General features: G+C 36.6%; 2 protein-coding genes and 2 long non-coding RNA genes across 6 annotated transcripts; 3 read left to right on the top strand and 1 right to left on the bottom strand.

The window, feature by feature from the left end:
• The first annotated feature begins 216 nt into the window (after positions 1–216).
• Positions 217–1,953, top strand: LOC107798805 (uncharacterized). Its single transcript, XM_016621842.2, has one exon. The coding sequence runs from the start codon at positions 217–219 to the stop codon at positions 1,951–1,953; it is 1,737 nt and encodes a 578-aa protein (XP_016477328.2).
• Positions 1,953–2,678, top strand: LOC142174336 (uncharacterized). Its single transcript, XM_075240114.1, has 2 exons — positions 1,953–1,977; positions 2,089–2,678. The coding sequence occupies exons 1-2, from the start codon at positions 1,953–1,955 to the stop codon at positions 2,676–2,678; spliced, it is 615 nt and encodes a 204-aa protein (XP_075096215.1).
• Positions 2,679–8,534: 5,856 nt separating this feature from the next.
• Positions 8,535–15,903, top strand: LOC107808678 (uncharacterized). The gene is made up of 2 exons (XR_012703791.1): positions 8,535–14,992; positions 15,555–15,903. It is a non-coding gene; the product is annotated as an uncharacterized LOC107808678 (long non-coding RNA).
• Positions 14,879–17,594, bottom strand: LOC107808677 (uncharacterized). 3 transcript variants are annotated; one of them, XR_001653222.2, is made up of 5 exons: positions 17,146–17,594; positions 16,843–17,051; positions 16,666–16,766; positions 16,402–16,565; positions 14,879–16,259 (listed from the first exon to the last, which is right to left on the bottom strand). It is a non-coding gene; the product is annotated as an uncharacterized LOC107808677 (long non-coding RNA). The 3 variants fall into 3 exon arrangements; XR_001653220.2 differs by having other exon boundaries at positions 14,879–16,248; XR_001653221.2 differs by having other exon boundaries at positions 14,879–16,248; positions 16,666–16,753.
• Positions 17,595–18,069: the final 475 nt, after the last annotated feature.

Below are 18,069 nucleotides of genomic sequence, written 5' to 3'. Positions count from 1 at the left end.
AACTGGTAAGTTTTCATTTTATTTTAATTGAACTTGAAAGGGGTGTGATTCCTCTATTTTATTATGTTTGAAAGGGTGTGATTCCCTTATTTTCTTGAATACAGAAGGGGTGTGATTCCTCTTGTTTATTATGAATTTAAAAGTGTGATTCCCTTAGTTTTATTATGAATTTGAATTTTGATGATGGGAGATATTTGAATTTGTAGGAACATCAAAATGGATAAATTTGTGATCAGGTCAAACATTGGCCAATCAAGTTCCAATAGTAGTAGTCGGCCTTCTATTAGTTCGAATATAGCTCCTGAAATCCAAAGAGGGACAATCTTATCCCCTCCTTCAAATGTTGTTAGTGTTCTTGAGCTAGGATCTCCCAATCCTAATCCCAAAGAAAGAATGGCGATTCTTCAGTATGCCCCTAATATCCGAGATGAAGTGAGGAGACATTATATTCAAAAAGGGGTTTGTCAACCGAGTGGCCATGCTTTCCCTAAAACTAAATTTGGGAACAAAATGCGTCAATTTAATCCTGATTGGTTTAAGGATCCATATTCTCAATGGTTGGAATATAGCATAAAAAGTGATGCTGCATTTTGTTTGTGTTGTTATTTATTTAAGAATGAACTTGAAAGTCGCGGTAATGCGGGAGATGCATTTACAAAAGATAGTTTTAAGGGTTGGAACAAGGGTACGGAAAGACTTAGAACGCATGTCGGGGAAGTAAGTAGTATCCATCACAAATGTTTTAATAGGATGCAAGATTTGATAAATCAAGAACAATCGATTCAATCTTCTTTTCACAAGCAAAGTGAGAAAGTAAAAAGTGATCATCGGATACGTTTAAATGCCTCGGTTGATGTGGTAAGATTTCTCTTGAGAAATGGATTGTCATTTCGTGGTCATAATGAAAGTGAAGATTCCGAATACAAAGGTCTTTTTCTTGAACTTTTGGAATTTCATGGGGATAAGCATTTAGATGTGGGAAATGTAATATTACATAAAGCTCCAAAAAATGATATGATGATTTGTTCAGCAATTCAAAAGGATATTGTGGATGCTTGTGCTAAAGAAACAATTAAAACTATTATCCAAGATTTGGATGATGACTTTTTTGGGATATTGGTTGATGAATCAAAGGACATCTCACATAAAGAGCAAATGTCCCTTGTTAAACGATATGTTAACAAAAGAGAGGAGGTGATTGAGCGCTTTTTGGGTATTGTCCATGTGAATGATACATCTGCACTATTATTACGGAAAACAATTTATGATTTGCTTTTGGATCACTCCTTAAGCTCATCCAAGCTACGTGGACAAGGTTACGATGGAGCTAGTAATATGCAAGGAAGAATAAATGGTCTAAAGTCTTTGATTTTACAAGATGTTCCATCTGCCTATTGTGTTCATTGTTTTGCCCCTCAGTTGCAATTAACACTTGCAGCTCTTTCTAAAAAGCATCCGGATGTGACTAATTTTTTTGATGTTGTCACTAACACATTGAATACTATTGGAGCATCTTTTAAACGCAGGGAAATACTTCGACAACACCAAGTAGAGAAGTTGGAAGAATTACTTAAGTCTGGAGAAATACTTACCGGCCAAGGATTGAATCAAGAACGTGGGCTCCAACGACCGGGTGATACCCGTTGGGGTTCGCATTTTAAGACCTTGGAAAATTTCTTGATTATATTTTCTTCGATTGTTAACATGCTTAATGATATGCAACAAGATAGTCTTCTTTCTCTTGATAGATTTGCAGCAAAAAATCTTTTGGGTAATATTCAAGAATTTGAGTTTGTGTTTTTATTGCACTTGATGTTCAAGATGTTGCTTTTTACAAATGAATTGAACAAAGCTTTACAAAAGAAAGATCAAGACATAGTCAATGTTATGAGGTTGCTTGACCTTGCAAAGATAAGATTGCAGACTATGGAGAAAGTGAATTCGAGTTCTTAATGAATGAAGTTTACTCGTTCTGTGGTAAACATGATATTATGATCCCCAAAATGGATGAAGACTATCCAAGATCGAAACGAAAGAGGTCGGGAGTTTCATATTCACATTACTTTAGTGTGGAAATATTTTAAGCAGCTATTGATTTGCAGCTTCATGAGTTAAATAGTCATTTTGATGTAGTGACTAGTGACTTACTCCTTGGTATGGCTTGTTTGAATCCGATTGATTTATTTGCTAATTATGACAAAGACAGAATAATGAAGTTGGCCGAGTATTATCCAAATGAGTTTGATGACAACAAGCTTCGAGATCTCAGCTTTCAACTTGATAGTTTCATTGTCTATGCTCGAATGCCTCTTAGCAAATTTATCAACTTGAAGGGAATGAAGGATCTTGCTATAGTGATGGCAGAGACGAAATTGGATCAAACTTGGTGTCATATTTATTTACTTGTGAAGTTGACTTTGATTCTACTTGTTGCTACTGCAAGCGTGGAAAGGGCATTCTCCTCAATGAAGCTCATAAAAAGTGATCTACGTAATAGCATTAGTGAAGAGTTTTTGAATGGTTGTTTAGTTTGCAATATAAAGCATAAGGTATTTGCAACTGTAAGTAATAATGCTATTATTGATCATTTTCAAAGTATGAAAACTCGTCGCGTACAATTGCAAATTGATAATATTTGTTTTTGTGATAATGTAACTAATTATTTTTTTGCTCGGTAAGTTGTTGAGATTGTAAAATTTTATATTATCAAACTAAATGTTAATCTTGAAAGTAATGGTGCACCCATCATCCCGAATTTCTAGATCCGCCTCTGAATATGTTAACTAACACCTTGACAAATGCTAAACTGTCTGATTTCCGGTTACTACAATCGAAGTGGGCTGGTAATTCAATATCAAATTATCAATCAAAAAGGATTAGCTCAAGAAAAGTTATCAAAATAAATCTAAATCAGAAAAAATCTCCTTCATTCAGTAGTTACAGGAAAAAAAATCCCAAAATCGGAATAAACCTACAAGAAAACCTATTAACTAGTTTAGACAAAGATTGGACCTTACCTTGGAGGAATTGGAAAATAGCATTGCACAAGCAGTTAGAGAGTAAATGGAGACAAGATGTCAATATTAGCTTTAGCTTTTTGAACAAGAAACAAGAACAAATCAAAATAGGAACTAGGGTTTTGCTTCTTCTTTTTAACGTATTACCTTTTGGCTTTTGGGATAAATTGAGATTAGGAATTAGGGAATAATTTTGATATTTGGGAATTGGGGAACCGTGTGGATTGTCATCTCTGTGTAGAAGTTGGGCACTGATATATCTAATAGGATATATGAAAGACTGCGTTAGAATAAATAAATAGAAAGAGAAAAAAAAAGATTTAAGAAAAACAAATAAAATAACCAAAAGCCAAGCAGGGATTCGATCCCTTGCCCTTAGGCTTTTAGGAATAAGAAGGCAAAACCAATGCACCACTTCACCCTTTTTGACCATGGGTGCCAACAAATATATATAACTACTTTTTTGCAAATTATGTACATCATATACGTATTTTAGCCGAGGGACCATGGGTTCACGTGAACCACATTTTTCACAGTAAATCCGCCTCTGAATATTAGCTTTAGCTTTTAGAACAAGAAACAAGAACAAATCAAAATAGGAACTAGGGTTTTGCTTCTTCTTTTTAACGTGTGACCTTTTGGCTTTTGGGATAAATTGAGATTAGGAATTAGGGAATAATTTTGATATTTGGGAAGTGGGGAACCGTGTGGATTGTCATCTCTGTGTAGAAGTTGGGCACTGATATATCTAATAGAATATATGAAAGGCTGCGTTAGAATAAATAAATAGAAAGAGAAAAAAAAAAGATTTAAGAAAAACAAATAAAATAACCAAAAAGCCAAGTAGGGATTCGATCCCTTGCCCTTAGGCTTTTAGGAATAAGAAGGCAAAACCAATGCACCACTTCACCCTTTTTGACCATAGGTGTAGCAAATATATATAACTACATTTTTGCAAATTATGTACATCATATACATATTTTAGCCGAGGGACCATGGGTTCACGTGAACCACATTTTTCACAGTAAATCCGCCTCTGCCTGAATGAAATCTTACCTCCTTCCATAGACAATGCAAAATCATAGTCAACACGAGTTATCAAACCTGAAAGGAGATTGTATGTTTCAATTGATCATTTAGCTATGTACATACCTTTGATTCGGTTGCATCAGTTGTCATGGACAGGGTGATATTTTCACCCAAATTTTCAGCAAAACTTCTTAAGCACTGAAACAAGCAAATTGTAAAAGCACGCATAAATTCAATCTCAACTTCCATTAGCCTTGAACCAACCACTGAAAACGAGCTTGGGAGTTTTTCGTGTGTATGTATTAGCTTGAGGAAACGTAAATTGGGAGTAACAATGATAACATCATCCAGGTTAACAATGCCACATAAGGTCAAATTCTCCAATTCATGACTCAAAAGATTGATTTTATTCAATCTTTCACGTAAACAAATAAACAATGATTTAAGACACGAGAATGCTGTGAAAATCTCTGGAGGAAATCCGATGGGAATGACTGCACAATCTATTTTAAGGACTTGTAGCTTAGTGCAAGTGCATAAATCAAAATTTTGTACTTCTACTAGATTTGAAGTCAACAAGTGAAACTCCAGCAAATTTCGAGCTTTTATTTCAATTGTCCTAATTATGGCGCCCCTCACATGAACCTCTTTAAGTTCATTCAGATCAGGCAGTACGATTGAAAAAAGGTTTTCACAATATATCAAAGTTAACTCAACAATTGAAGGGCACTTGTGAATAAACTTGGAGAAAGTTATGGGATATATACTACTGTGATCAAAATATATCTCTTTCAATAGAGGCAACTCCTTAATTTCAACAATGTATTCCTCCTTAATATTGCAACGTTTTAAGTGCAGAACGGTTAATAATCTTGACTCAAAAATTGACGAGGACAATTTGAAAATAGGAACACTACCTAATAAATTGTTGATGTCCGCAGCAGCATGTTTGATCACACGGTAGCTCTTCTCATCACATCCAATATTACAGGGATTCCGAGTGTAGTATCGACAGTATGTATCTATTATTACAAATTTGCGGTCATCGAATGATGCTATTATGTTACGACAACTTGTGGAAACAAGGGATGCTATTGCTCTCTGTTTGAGATTGAGAGAATGAAGGATTTTGTGGAGATTTTCATCTGGTAATGCGGATAGGGAATCAGAAGCAATGGAGGCCATGAATTCGTGCGTATGTCAAAGTCTGTAAGTTTTCATTTTGTAGGGTTAGGAAGAAATTGAATTCCGTGAAATTTTTAATTTTACTTCATATAAGAAAGTATTAAAATGTAAATGTATGTTATGTTTAGTAATGAAAAGTGTCATAGAATTCTACAGTAGTTTAACTTCTTTTCCTAAAACTTAAGCGCTTCTATAAATAGGACTAGCCCCTCGAGAAATTTTCCGTGCGAAGCACGGTTATAAAATTATCATTGAATTCAAAAATGATCTTTAGCAAAATTTAGTAGATATGTATAAAAGATAAAATTTCTTATATAATATATATATACACGAATATGAAAAATAATTCTACATATTTGATGAAATTAAAACTTACTGTAGTATTTTAGTTTGAATTTGAGTTCAGATGAATTGCATTTTTAGCCAACTTTTTCTATTAGATAGTAAAACTTTCATTTTTCTGAAATTTCTTCTATTCAAATAAAAGAAATATGAAATAAAAAGTAAAGAAAGAAATAATAAAAAGAAAGCAATGCATAGCACTAACAGCTTGTTTGGATGGTTGTTACCTATTGTATTGTATCTTAGTGTTACTTGAAGTACGATGTTAGTTTTAATTGTTACTAAGATTTTATTGTATCGTATCGTTAAATTCGTCGTTACGTAACGATGAAATGTGCCACTTTATGTAACGACCGATTTGGTGTGGTCGCGTCGTTACCTTATCTTTTTTATCTCAATCTCACACTTCATTATTATTAAATAAAAAAGAACAATTATCCACCCATATTACCCATTAAAAATGGGTTGGATAATGAACTTTTTAAAAACGGGTTAAATATGGATAAGAACCATATTATTCCCCCTAAAAAATGGATAACTAATGGGTTTAATTTTTACATTTGTAAAGTCTCAAATTGGGGATTTCCTCAAGTTTGAGAACTAGGAATTCTCCCAAAAGTAATCATATTCAAGAAGCCATGAATAATATGGATATATAACCATATTATCCACCGATTAACCCATTTTGTATCTGTATTAAATATGGGTCAGGTCGCACAATTTATCCGTTTTTTCAATACCCGTTTTCGACCCGTTTTATATCCGACCCGCCCCTTTGCCACCCCAGGAAGAGCCATTATTTCCATTTTTCTTGTCAACATAGAAGTAAGTATATGAAAATGCAAGGCTCATTTATTTCTTATTCTTGTGGTAATAGTAAGTTTCTATATATTAGAAGAGCAACAGTTTCGACATGTGTGCTTCAATTCTTTTCAACAAAGTCTGAGGGCATTTAGGTCATTTCACATGACCTCTATACGTGACTTTTTAAGCGCTCCCTAGATACTACATGTAGTTTTTAAGCTACTCCCACATATACGCTTCCCTTTTCTTCTCTTCTAATATATCGTATACAATAGAATTACAGAGCTTACTCAAATTTTCTACTGTCTTCTCAAATCTCTTCAACTTGCAGGTAAATTTCTTACTCTTCAAAATGAATTTTGTTGCTATTTATGTGTTGTTTCTCCTTTTTTTTTCCAATTTGTTTCAACCCACATACAATTGTTTTTATATCAATGGTAAGATCATTAAGCAATGGAGGTTTACCTCAAATTCATGAAAATAAACTAAATTAAAGACAGATTTTGTCTATATTCAAGAAGATCCGGAAATTTTCGAGTTAGGGTTTTGATGAATGAAATTGGGAGAACTTTATTTTTTTTTTTGTGGAGATGAATTGAAATCAAGAGTTCAGCTTTGAATATTCAATTTCTTTCAAAACTTGTATTGCAAATGTTTGTCTTCTTGCTCTAAAGTGTAGCTGCAGCTACTTTTTTTCCTCCTTTTTTCTTGGTTCTTCCTTCTGTTTGGGTCACTATTATTAGTTTTGAATTTAATGGTTCCTGATATCTTCTCCTCTCATTTTTTCATCTTTTTTCCCCTTTGTATTCTTCGGCTAATTTTGAAGTTTAGTGATTAAAATTTTCTCAACGGCGAAACTTTCTTCAACGGTCGAAAACCATCCCCAATGCCGGCGACACCCACCCCAACGGTCGAAAACCAGGCCCCACCCCAGCAGGTAAATCCCACCCCAGCAAGAACGGACGCAGGAGACTTCAATCCATCGTCTCCATCTGTTCCTACGACTAAGCCTAGCTTAAATTCGTATGTTCAGTTTCTTCTTTCTTTTCTCTTATTACTGCTATTTGCTACTTCTTTACGGTATTCTCAGAAGAAACAGTAGAGACCATTTCTCAAAGATATTCCCTTTCTCTCTATTTGGGTGTTTCCAAGATTTGATTTTTACTCACTTTCTCTCACTAAAGATTGGATCTTTACATAGTTATTTTGAGTTTTCAACTTTGGCATTGTTATTTACTAAAGATTGCTTTAAGTTTGGGGAACATTTTGACCCTATTGTTTTCAAATCACGGAATTTCATCATTCATTTCTCACCCCTTCATCCTTTTCTCCGTCCTTAACCCCCGCGTCCCTTTTAAATCTTTTCAAATCTTCGTTAGTAGTATTATTTTCTCCGGAAAATCCGTCAGTTTTCTGGGGAAAATCTCATTCTTTTCTTCACTCATTTCCAAGATTTAAGCAGTTGAAAACATTTGCTTTTTTCCATTTTTGGGATTCTCATTTCCGAATTTGTTGCAAAAACAATTTTTTTCTATTTAACTAGTATAATTTTGATTTGTTTTAATTTATAGAAGAGTACTGATTATTTCTTAATTTATAGTAGTATCAAGTGTTTTGGCAATATATTTCATTAGATATTTGTGTAGTTCCCTGCTTTTTCCATACATTTCCCCTACTACGATCAGGGCTACACCTGTGGTAGCGCTTTTTGGTTTTCGGGTCGTGGTATTTTCTGTGTTTTCAGGGAATTTCTAGAAGTTGTGGAGACAAGTTGGGCGCACGAGCACTAGCAAAGGAGAGCAACTAGGACGAGCGTCCGCAACGTGCGGTGGGAAGCGGTGCGTGAGTGTACAACTACATCAAGTACAACAAATCAACACAGGTTTAGTTCTCGGGAGTTGGTACCTCCTGTTCTACTGTTTCCCTTTTGGTGTTAGCTAAATTGATGTTACTTTGGTTCACAATAGTTCAACCATTCTACTAGTGTACTTGTAGTGACTTGTTTCCTTCTACTTTGATTCGTTGTGCACTAGTGAGTCTTCTTGAGATTTGTCGTAAGTGTAGTGGCTGCAATCTGGGATGATAGATTAAGGGCATGTCCTCGGGTGGGGCAGAGTGGGGGCCGGGGTCAGGGTGGGGGACGGGAGGTAGGGGAGGTAGAGGGGGCAAGGGAGCCTATAGGTTGAGAATCGGGTCATGGAACAGAGGTTCGCTAACGAGTAAATCTATAGAGTTGGCGAAGATACTTTAGAAAAGGAAGATTAATATAGCGTGTGTCCAGGAGGCTAGGTGGGTTGGATCGAGGGCGAAAAACGTGGATGAGTATAAGTTATGGTACTCTGGAGTCCTGAGGGGTAAGAATGGAGTGGGTATCCTGGTAGATAACCATCTTAGAGAGTCGGTGGTAGAGGTCAGGCGGGTGAATGATAGACTAATGACTATTAAATTGGTAGTGGGTGAGTGTACTTTAAATGTCGTTAGCGCGTACGCACCGCAAGTAGGCCTGGATGAGGAGATTAAAAGGCGTTTTTGGGAGGGGTTGGATGACATCGTTCGTAGTATTCCGCCTTTGGAGAGGTTATTCGTAGGAGGAGATTTCAATGGTCATATTGGGTCGTCTGCAGTTAGTTATACTGAGGTGCATGACGGCTATGGTGTCGGGGAGCGGAACGGAGGGGGCACTACGTTGTTGGACTTTGCCAAGGCATTCGATCTAGTGATTGCAAACTCAAGTTTTCCGAAGCGGGATGAGCATTTGGTTACTTATAAAAGTTCGGTGGCGAAAACTCAGATTGACTATCTACTCCTCAGGAGATGCGACAGAAGGTTGTGCGAGGATTGCAAAATTATCCCAGGTGAGACCCTAGCAACGCAACATAGGCTTTTGGTGATGGACATTGGTATTAGTATAAGGAGGAAGAAGAGGTCAGTACGAGGCCGGCCGAGGATTAGGTGGGGCGCATTGACTAAGGATAAAGCTCAGGAGTTGGAAGGAAGGTTATCGGCAATGGCGGCTTGGAGAAGTAGTGGGGATGCAAACACTATGTGGCTGACAATGGCTGATTGTATAAGGAAGGCGGCGAGAGAGGTGTTAGGGATATCTTCGGGCCGCACCGGTGGCCACAAAGGAGACTGGTAGTGGAATGCAGTTGTCCAAGATAAAGTGGAAACTAAGAAGGCGGCGTACCTGCGGTTCGTAGGGAGCTCTGGAGAGGAGGAGAAGAGAGCGAACAGTGAGAGATATAAGGTAGCTAGGAGGGAGGCGAAGATGGCAGTAATGGAGGCTAAGACGGCAGCTTTTGCTCGTCTGTATGAGGAACTAGGGAACAAAGGAGGGGAGAAGAAGTTATTCCGACTAGCTAAGGGGAGAGAGGGGATGACTCGGGATCTGGACCAAGTGAGGTGCATAAAAGATGATGACGGCAAAGTTTTGATGGGGGTGACCAGATTAAGAGGAGATGACAAACCTACTTTCATAAACTTCTAAATGAAGAAGGGGATCAGGATATTGTGCTAAGTGAATTGAGGAATGCCAACAGCCCACATGAACTAAGTTATTGTGGGGACATTGAGGTCGATGAGGTCATGGAGGCAATGCGTAAGATGAGGAGGGGCAGAGCTACCGGGCCAGACGAAATTCCGGTTGAACTTTGGAGGTGTGTGGGTAGAGCAGGCTTGGAATAGCTTACTGGGTTGTTTAATATTATATTCAAAACTAATAAGATGTCTGAAGAGTGGAGGTGGAGTACAATGGTTCCGTTGTATAAGAACAAAGGCGATGTTCATAGCTGTAACAACTATAGGGGTATCAAATTACTAAGTCACACCATGAAAGTCTGGGAGAGAGTGGTAGAAATGAGAGTGCGAAGGACGGTGTCCATTTCAGATAACCAGTTCGGGTTCATGCCGGGGCGATCTACCACAGAAGCTATCCACCTTATTAGAAGGATGATGGAACAATACAGGGATAAGAAAAAGGATCTCCACATGGTGTTTATTGATCTAGAGAAAGAGTACGACAGGGTTCCTAGGGAGGTCCTATGGAGATGCCTAGAGGTTAAAGGGGTCCCGGTTGAATACATTAGGGTGATTAAAGACATGTATGATGGAGCTAAGATCGAATTAGGACAGTAGGAGGCGACTCCGACCATTTTCCGATTGTTACGGGGTTGCATCAAGGGTCTGCGTTCAGCCCTTTCCTATTTGCCTTGGTGATGGATGCTATAACGCATCATATTCAAGGGGATGTGCCATGGTGCATGTTATTTGCTGATGACATAGTCTTAATTGACGAGACACGACACGACGTCAACGAGAGGCTAGAGGTTTGGAGACATGCCCTTGAGTCTAAAGGTTTCAGGCTGAGCAGGACGAAGACGGAATACCTCGAGTGCAACTTTGGGGCCGAGCCAATGGAAGCAGGAGTGGAAGTGAGGCTCAACTCACAAGTTATCCCTAAGAGGGGTAGTTTCAAGTACCTTGGGTCAGTTATTCAGGGGACCGGGGAGATCGACGAGGATGTCACACATCGTATAGGGGTAGGGTGGATGAAGTGGAGGTTAGCAACATGAGTCTTGTGTGACAAGAAAGTGTCACCGTTACTAAAAGGTAAGTTTTACAGAGCAGTGGTTAGGCCTGCTATGTTGTATGAGACCGAGTGTTGGCCGGTTAAAAATTCACACATGCAGAAGATGAAAATAGCAAAAATGAGGATGCTGAGGTGGATGTGCGAGCATATAAGGATGGACAAGATTAGGAATGAAGTTATTCGAGATAAGGTGGGTGTGGCCCCCATGGAGGACAAGATGCGGGAAGCAAGACTCAGATGGTTTGGACACATTCAGAGGAGGAGCACTGATGCGCCAGTGAGGAGGTGTGAGCGACTGACTGTGGTGGGCATGAGGAGAGGTAGAGGGAGACCTAAGAAGTATCGGGGGAGGTGATTAGGCAGGACCTAGCACGACTTAGGATTTCTGAGGACATGGCCCTTGACAGGGAATTGTGGAGGTCAAGCATTAAGGGTGTAGATTAGGGGGAAGTCTGTGAGTATTACTACAATGCACTGGAGTAACACTAACCATTTAGGAGTTAGTCTTAGGATATCACTGATCGGTAACGGATGCAGGGTTGTGTAGGTTGGATATTAGTATACCTCACACCCTTTTCTCCATCCTTTTCGTATTTCCTATATTTCTTATATTGTTGTTATTCTGGTATTTTATATTATGTAGTTTATGTTATTTATTATGACTCTATTGATAGTACTAATATATTGTCTCTTGTTGCTCTCTTGAGCCGAGGGTCTCCTGGAAACAGCCTCTCTGCCCCTCGGGGTAGGGGTAAGGTCTGCGTACATACTACCCTCCCCAGACCCCACTGGTGGGATTATACTGGGATGTTGTTGTTGTTGTTGTTGTAGTGATTAAAATTTTCCTTTTCGCTTGTCGGGTTATGTCGTGTCCAAATTGGAGAAATTTGAGTTCGATATTAAAGTCACGAGATAATTTTTCTTCATTTCATTTTTTTGGGTGGTAGAATTGTGATAGATATAAATCGACTATTTGTGCCTCTTTTGGTGCTGGCCATGAGCCAAACAAATATGAGTGATTTAGAAAGAGCACAAATCTTAGTGTGCGATTTCTGTTTGACATCACCATTTGATTTTCATATAAAGGTAAATTTAGGGAAAATAAAAGCTGCAACGTTGTATCGACAAGTCGTTAAAATTGGTGATAAGACTTTTATAGTCATGTGTAGTAGAATTAACGTTTGAATTCGGATGATTTTCAAATATTCATGCATTCAACTTGATTCTATTTTTTATTGTTTGGACTATCGTTGCCTTGGTATTCTTATCCATTCAGTAAAAGCAAATCACAATTTATCCTTTGATCAAGCTTTTCAATTCAGCAATATATGCTAGATCTTTTTGTGTCATATGTTTTACTGCAAAATATTAGAAAATGGAAGTGTTATGATAAGTAAATCGATAACTCTTTATAGTTCGAATACGATAGTCGTGATTGATAAAGGCTACTTGTACATGTTCTGAATAATGAACTGTTTGCTACATATTTCCATTGAAGGAGTTCTGGTGTATGTTCTGCATATGAAATTGCACAATTGTATCATTATATTTCTTGCTCAAACGCACTGGAACAATAGAGATTCATTTTGAATCAAGAAACGATAAGTGTTCCTGGAAAAGACAGGGTAAGAGTAATATCCCCAGTTGGTACTTATGAAGGCAAGCAAGTCAAGGTAAATAAATTCAATGCAGAATTTAGAAGGTAAACCTACTTGGCTCCACTTTGTCACAAGCATGTTGAAGGTCAGAAGTTCAGGGGAATCTTTCTCTTATATTTTTCCTTTTTTCTGGATTGTGTAGTATTTATAAGAATGAGACACAATCGAAGTCTAATAATAATAGTAATAGTGATAGCAGGTTTTAAGTCTATTACCAAAGTAGGAAGTGAAGGAATCAAGAACCAAATGGAGGACATTCAGGAGATAAAGGATGGGAGAGGAAGATGACAAATGAAGAGAGAATGTTGTGTATGTGGGTCCTGAATTCAGATCCCTTCTTCTGTACATTTTTATTATCTATTTGGCAGCATCTTTTATTTTTACTTTTTCTTTTTTGGTTTTGTCTTCCTTATTTTCTTTTATTGTGCTTTTTGGAATTAGCTTAAACTTGTTAATACTAAACCAATGTTATTTCTTGTGATCATATCTTCAGCGCTTGAGTGCTCATTCAAAGTAAGTTTTTGAACATTCTATGTGATTTTCAATTGGTTCGAATGTTGGATTGTGGTTTTCAATTAATTACCTTTTAATTACTCAATTACTAGCTCTTCTAAGAAATTTTGTGATCCAAAAACTAATGTCAATCAAGTTATGTAGAATTAATTGTTATATAGTTGATATGCTTAATTGCTTCTGGTGGATCAAACAGCCGGCGTTTCTTACAACAAATCATGGTGGAAATATAATGGGCAATGTCGCATTGTAAATGTCAAACTGCTTACGGTTAGCATGTATGCCTAATCATTTGTGAGCTGCAGAAAAGAATGCCATGTGCTACATAGCTCTTGCACTCCATATCATTCGAGAAAGAAAAACTTGATTGTTTTGGTAGTCATTCTCCATTCAGTGCATGTTCGGGTATAAAGAGTAAACAATCTCTACTTTTAATGTACCATTATCTGCTTACCTGAAAGCTCTACATTGTACTTCTCCTCTGTTTTTTCTTGGAGCACCTAATTGAGAGTACCAAATCTGACAAGTCAGATATCTACATGCCAGTGAATAGAAGTGAGAAAACTCCATTTAATTTATGCAGAGATGATATGTTTACTACATTACTTCAATTTGATTCCTTGCACAAGCTTAATGGTTATGTGAAAATTAACATGATTGCTTGATTAGCTTCTGATTGTCACATGAATATCATTTATATTAGGGGCTAAATTCTATTTCTAGCATATTTCTAACTTTTGCTAATTTACTGCTTTGAAAGGGATGGCTAAGGAGGATCCGGTGAAACCTGGTGAAACTCGTGATTGAAAACTAACTTTATGCAAATGACCTACTCATATATTCTAATCATGTTGGTTGTTGAATTGATTATGCTTTGAGCTCCCTCTAAATTACTTTCTTGAATTTACATATAAAGTTTAAACGAAAAATTTAGCTGATTGCAAGATAAAGATAGCTTTAAATCCACTAATTTATTGTTGCTTACCTCATCATTAATTATTTAGAATAGTGTCCTATCGGTGTAACTTCTATTGTTGGAGGTATTCTACATATGACTTTATGTTGCCATTATTAAGAATAACATTTGACCTAATTTTATATTACCAATATGATCATGAAATAGAGGTAAATGGTAACTTCTATAATGTGAAGTATGATGAAGGAAGGTCTATTGAATTTTTCACTATTGTCGATGCCAGATAAATATTAAATGGAGATTTGGACGGTTATGGCTCTTGTTTGCCATATAATTTTATTCGTTCAATATCTTGGCTCTAGCTTCTTTCATTCATGATTTCTTTTCTGTTAACCTGAGTTTTAGCTGAGCATTTTCCTATTATTACTGATTTCTGCAACAGTCTCAAGCACATTTGAATTGGCACATTTACTGGTTTCTCCTCCGCATGTACTTTCCCTCTCTTTTTTACTGTTCCTATTTTATATTTATTTGGGGTCTTCTGAGTTAGATTTCATTACTGAATCTCTGTTTGTTTGGTGATTGAGCTACTAAGATTAGTTCTGTTCCAGTTTCATATTGGCACTGATGTGCCAGCAGACACCATTTTTGCTTTATTTTAACTTTCATATTTGTATATTTCCTATGCGCTAATTTCATTCGAGAAAGAAAGATTTGATCGAGTCGGTATTCATTCTCCATTGTGTGCAGGTTGGACATATAAAGAGCAACGAATCTCCACATTTGATGTGCCATCATCTGCTTGTCTAAAAGCACTACGTTGTACTTCTTTTTTTTTTTTTTTTTTGAAGCACTTAATTGAGAACACTAAAACTGACATCTCAGAAGATAGGTACATGCCAAGGAATGCAAGTGAGAAGGTTATAAAAAAGGAATGCAAGTGAGAAAACATCATTTAATTTCTCTGAAGATGATGTTCACCACATTACTCAATTTGATTCCTTGCACAAACTTAACGTGATGTTAAAATCAACATGCTTTTTGCTTAGCATCTGATTATCACAGAAATATCAACATGCTCTTTCTAGCATATCTCTTACGTTCAGTGATTGGTGACTGTGCTAACTTCTTTTTGATTAATCTTTCTCCCTTCTCCGGGTAATGGACTTAACTTGATTGATAAAGCTGCTCATTGTTCTTGTTGTTTGCCCTTTTTATTAGTTTATACTTCTGCAGGAGACCTCTTGATTACTTAACATCTTTAGGGAACCATAGATTTACTAAAGTTGTAAACATTCTTCCATCTGCTCAACCAGTTCAAGGTTGTTAAGATTCTTAAAATGAAACAACAATAATTGAAATAGTATTAACACACAACTGAATTATTCTATTTGTCTGGTTTTATAATATTGTTGAGTTCTTGATGCTTATATGTCTGCATTAGACTGATTTGTTTCATTTATATTGCAGTTACTTATATATACTATTGATTTGTGATACAGGAATTGCTGCCTAGGAAGATTACTTTGTGGAAGTTAAAGGATATAAATTGCTTAATATAGGTGAAAAGTATAGCTTGAGTCAAAGTCGGGAATGCAGATTACTTGTATTCTCTCTGAAGAAATACTTCAGGCTAGAGGAGCATTCACTTAGAGCTAATTCTATACCTGTATGTTTCAGTGTTGATTGATTAGCTTGAAGATGTAATTCCTCCTGAAATAATGTGCCTGAGCAAGTGTGTGGCGAATGTCATTTTGCATGGCTATCCTCGGGGTGCAATTTGAAGAAGGAAGCAACTATCATTGTGCTTGTGAAATACCGATAAACCTATTTCACTATGTATTTGTGAAATCATAGCTATTGTATTAGGTATTTATTGTTATATATGTTGTCTATCGCCATTTGGCAGTTATTTACATGCATATATTTTTGTTATCTGCCATTCTTATCAAAACAAAATTAATAAAATATAGTATTATTTTCAGCTTTTATAATATTGGGCCCGTGCTGGCCCGGGCTAACACTATCTAGTGTTAATAATAAAGAATAGTAATACATAAATAAAACTCCTCTAAACTTGATTCAGTTTACAACTTTGTACAACTTAGATGTGCTATATAATATCCCACCCACCTATGTATTTGAGTAGATAGATAGAAGTATTCTTGCGTAGTTGTGATGCTGATTCATTCAAACCTGCATTAAGGCTACAATTTACTCATCATTTAATCAAATGAACTTACTATAAGATTTTGTGAAAATATTAGTAAGTTGTAAACGTAAATTTTAATTTCAATAACATTAATTGTTGTTAAGCAAAAATATAGATGTGTGCTAAAAGGGAATTACCATTGAGACTTCAAGCTATAATTTGATGAGCGTCTCGTCTTGTAATTGATTTGAGGATCTCAAAACCTCTTTAAAAATGGCGCCAATACTTATAATTACCACACTTATAACACTTGCTGCATTTCCTTTTTCGGCTTTTCAGTTCATTCATAAGTACAATGAACCTACAAATTTATAACATAAGTACAATGCAAAAGGAAAGAAAGAGAAGCAAAGAGAAGGGAATATTAAGGTAAAAAACAAAGTCATAACTTTGCAGAATACCTGTATAAATTTATTTTTTAGGGCATCTAAATTCAGTCTCACTAAGTCAATACATGCCTCCAAGCTTCAAGCTGATGACATCCAGCCTCTGCACAATCCCACTATATTTCGTCATTTAGTTGGAAAGCTAAACTATTTAACTAATATTAGACCTGTTCTTTCATTTGCTGTACTCACCCTCAGTCAATACATGCAGAAGCCTTGTGTTTCTCATTTTACTGCTGCTCTACGAGTACTCAAATACCTCAGCTCCAATCCCGGTCAAGGTATTCTTCTTTCAGCTGAACAATCTTTTTCTTCGCTGGTATTCTGTGATGCTGATTGGGCATCTTGCAAAGATTCAACAAAATCCGTCAGTGGTTTTTTCATAACTCTTGGAGGAGCTCCTATTTCATGGAAATCAAAGAAACAAGTATCAATTTCTTTGTCTTCAGCAGAAGCAGAATATAGATCTATGAGAAGGGTTACTGCAGAACTTACATGGTTAGTGTGTTTGCTTAAGGACCTCTCTGCCCCAATTACTTTGCCTACTCCTCTCCATTCTGATAGCAAACCAGCCATCCACATCGCTCGTAACCTCGTTTTTCACGAATGCACAAAACATGTTGAAATTGACTGTCATTGTGTGCGACAGTAGTTTCTCTCAGGCTTAATCACTCTTTCTTTTGTCCCATCTAAAGCTCAACTCGCAGATCTCTTCACAAAAACCTTATTTGGGGTTTCTCATCAGGAAATTTTGGGCAAGGTAGGGCTCACACAGTTCCCCTCTAACTTGAGGAGGGATGTTGGGAGGAAGAAACTTCATAACTCTACCTCTCATAGCTCCCATGGAGTTTCAACTACAATTGATGAAGAGAAAATGACGAAGAAGACGAAGACCTAAACCTAAAGAGAAGACCAAGTTTCGGACCAAAAGACTTATGCTTCGATTTAGCCGATGTGTAATAAGTTATGTTCAGTAACATGACTTGGGACACGTGGAAGAAGGATAGTCATTGGATGAAATTGATTTAATTCATGATGGATTAAATATGGTCCGTCTGATATTTCTGGTTCTAGAACTTTCCCTCATGTGACTAACATGTGAGGGAATATAGTTAGTTAGCTAGTAGAAGAATAAATTTGTTAGTTTTAGATAAATTAGAGTAGGACAAGTGTAGCTTTCTCTTTCTTGTTCATTCTTTAATTTGCAGATTTTTTGTTGTATATATATATATGTACATTTCAGTGATGAAATACACAAAAAATTTCACAAATCATTCTTCAATATTTCGTACAGTATTTAACAATAATAAAAGAGATAAAATGTAGGATGTGAAAAAACTAGTTTTATGCACACTATGGTAGATGTTGTCACAAGAGTAGATTTCTGTCCCTAACCATGCGTAAATAGCATAGTGATAT

The sequence above is a fragment of the Nicotiana tabacum genome, chromosome 20 (genome assembly GCF_000715075.1).
Source record: "Nicotiana tabacum cultivar K326 chromosome 20, ASM71507v2, whole genome shotgun sequence".
Taxonomy (NCBI): domain Eukaryota; kingdom Viridiplantae; phylum Streptophyta; class Magnoliopsida; order Solanales; family Solanaceae; genus Nicotiana; species Nicotiana tabacum.
The sequence above is the reverse complement of the archived record's forward strand: the minus strand, read 5'-3'. Positions and strand labels throughout refer to the sequence as shown.

Coding starts and splice junctions, on each gene's coding strand:
- LOC142174336 (XM_075240114.1), top strand. CDS start 1,953: ATGAATGAAGTTTACTCGTTCTGTG. Junction 1,978..2,088: donor TGAAGTTTACTCGTTCTGTG/GTAAACATGATA, acceptor TATTTTAAGCAG/CTATTGATTTGCAGCTTCAT.
- LOC107798805 (XM_016621842.2), top strand. CDS start 217: ATGGATAAATTTGTGATCAGGTCAAACATTGGCCAATCAAGTTCCAAT.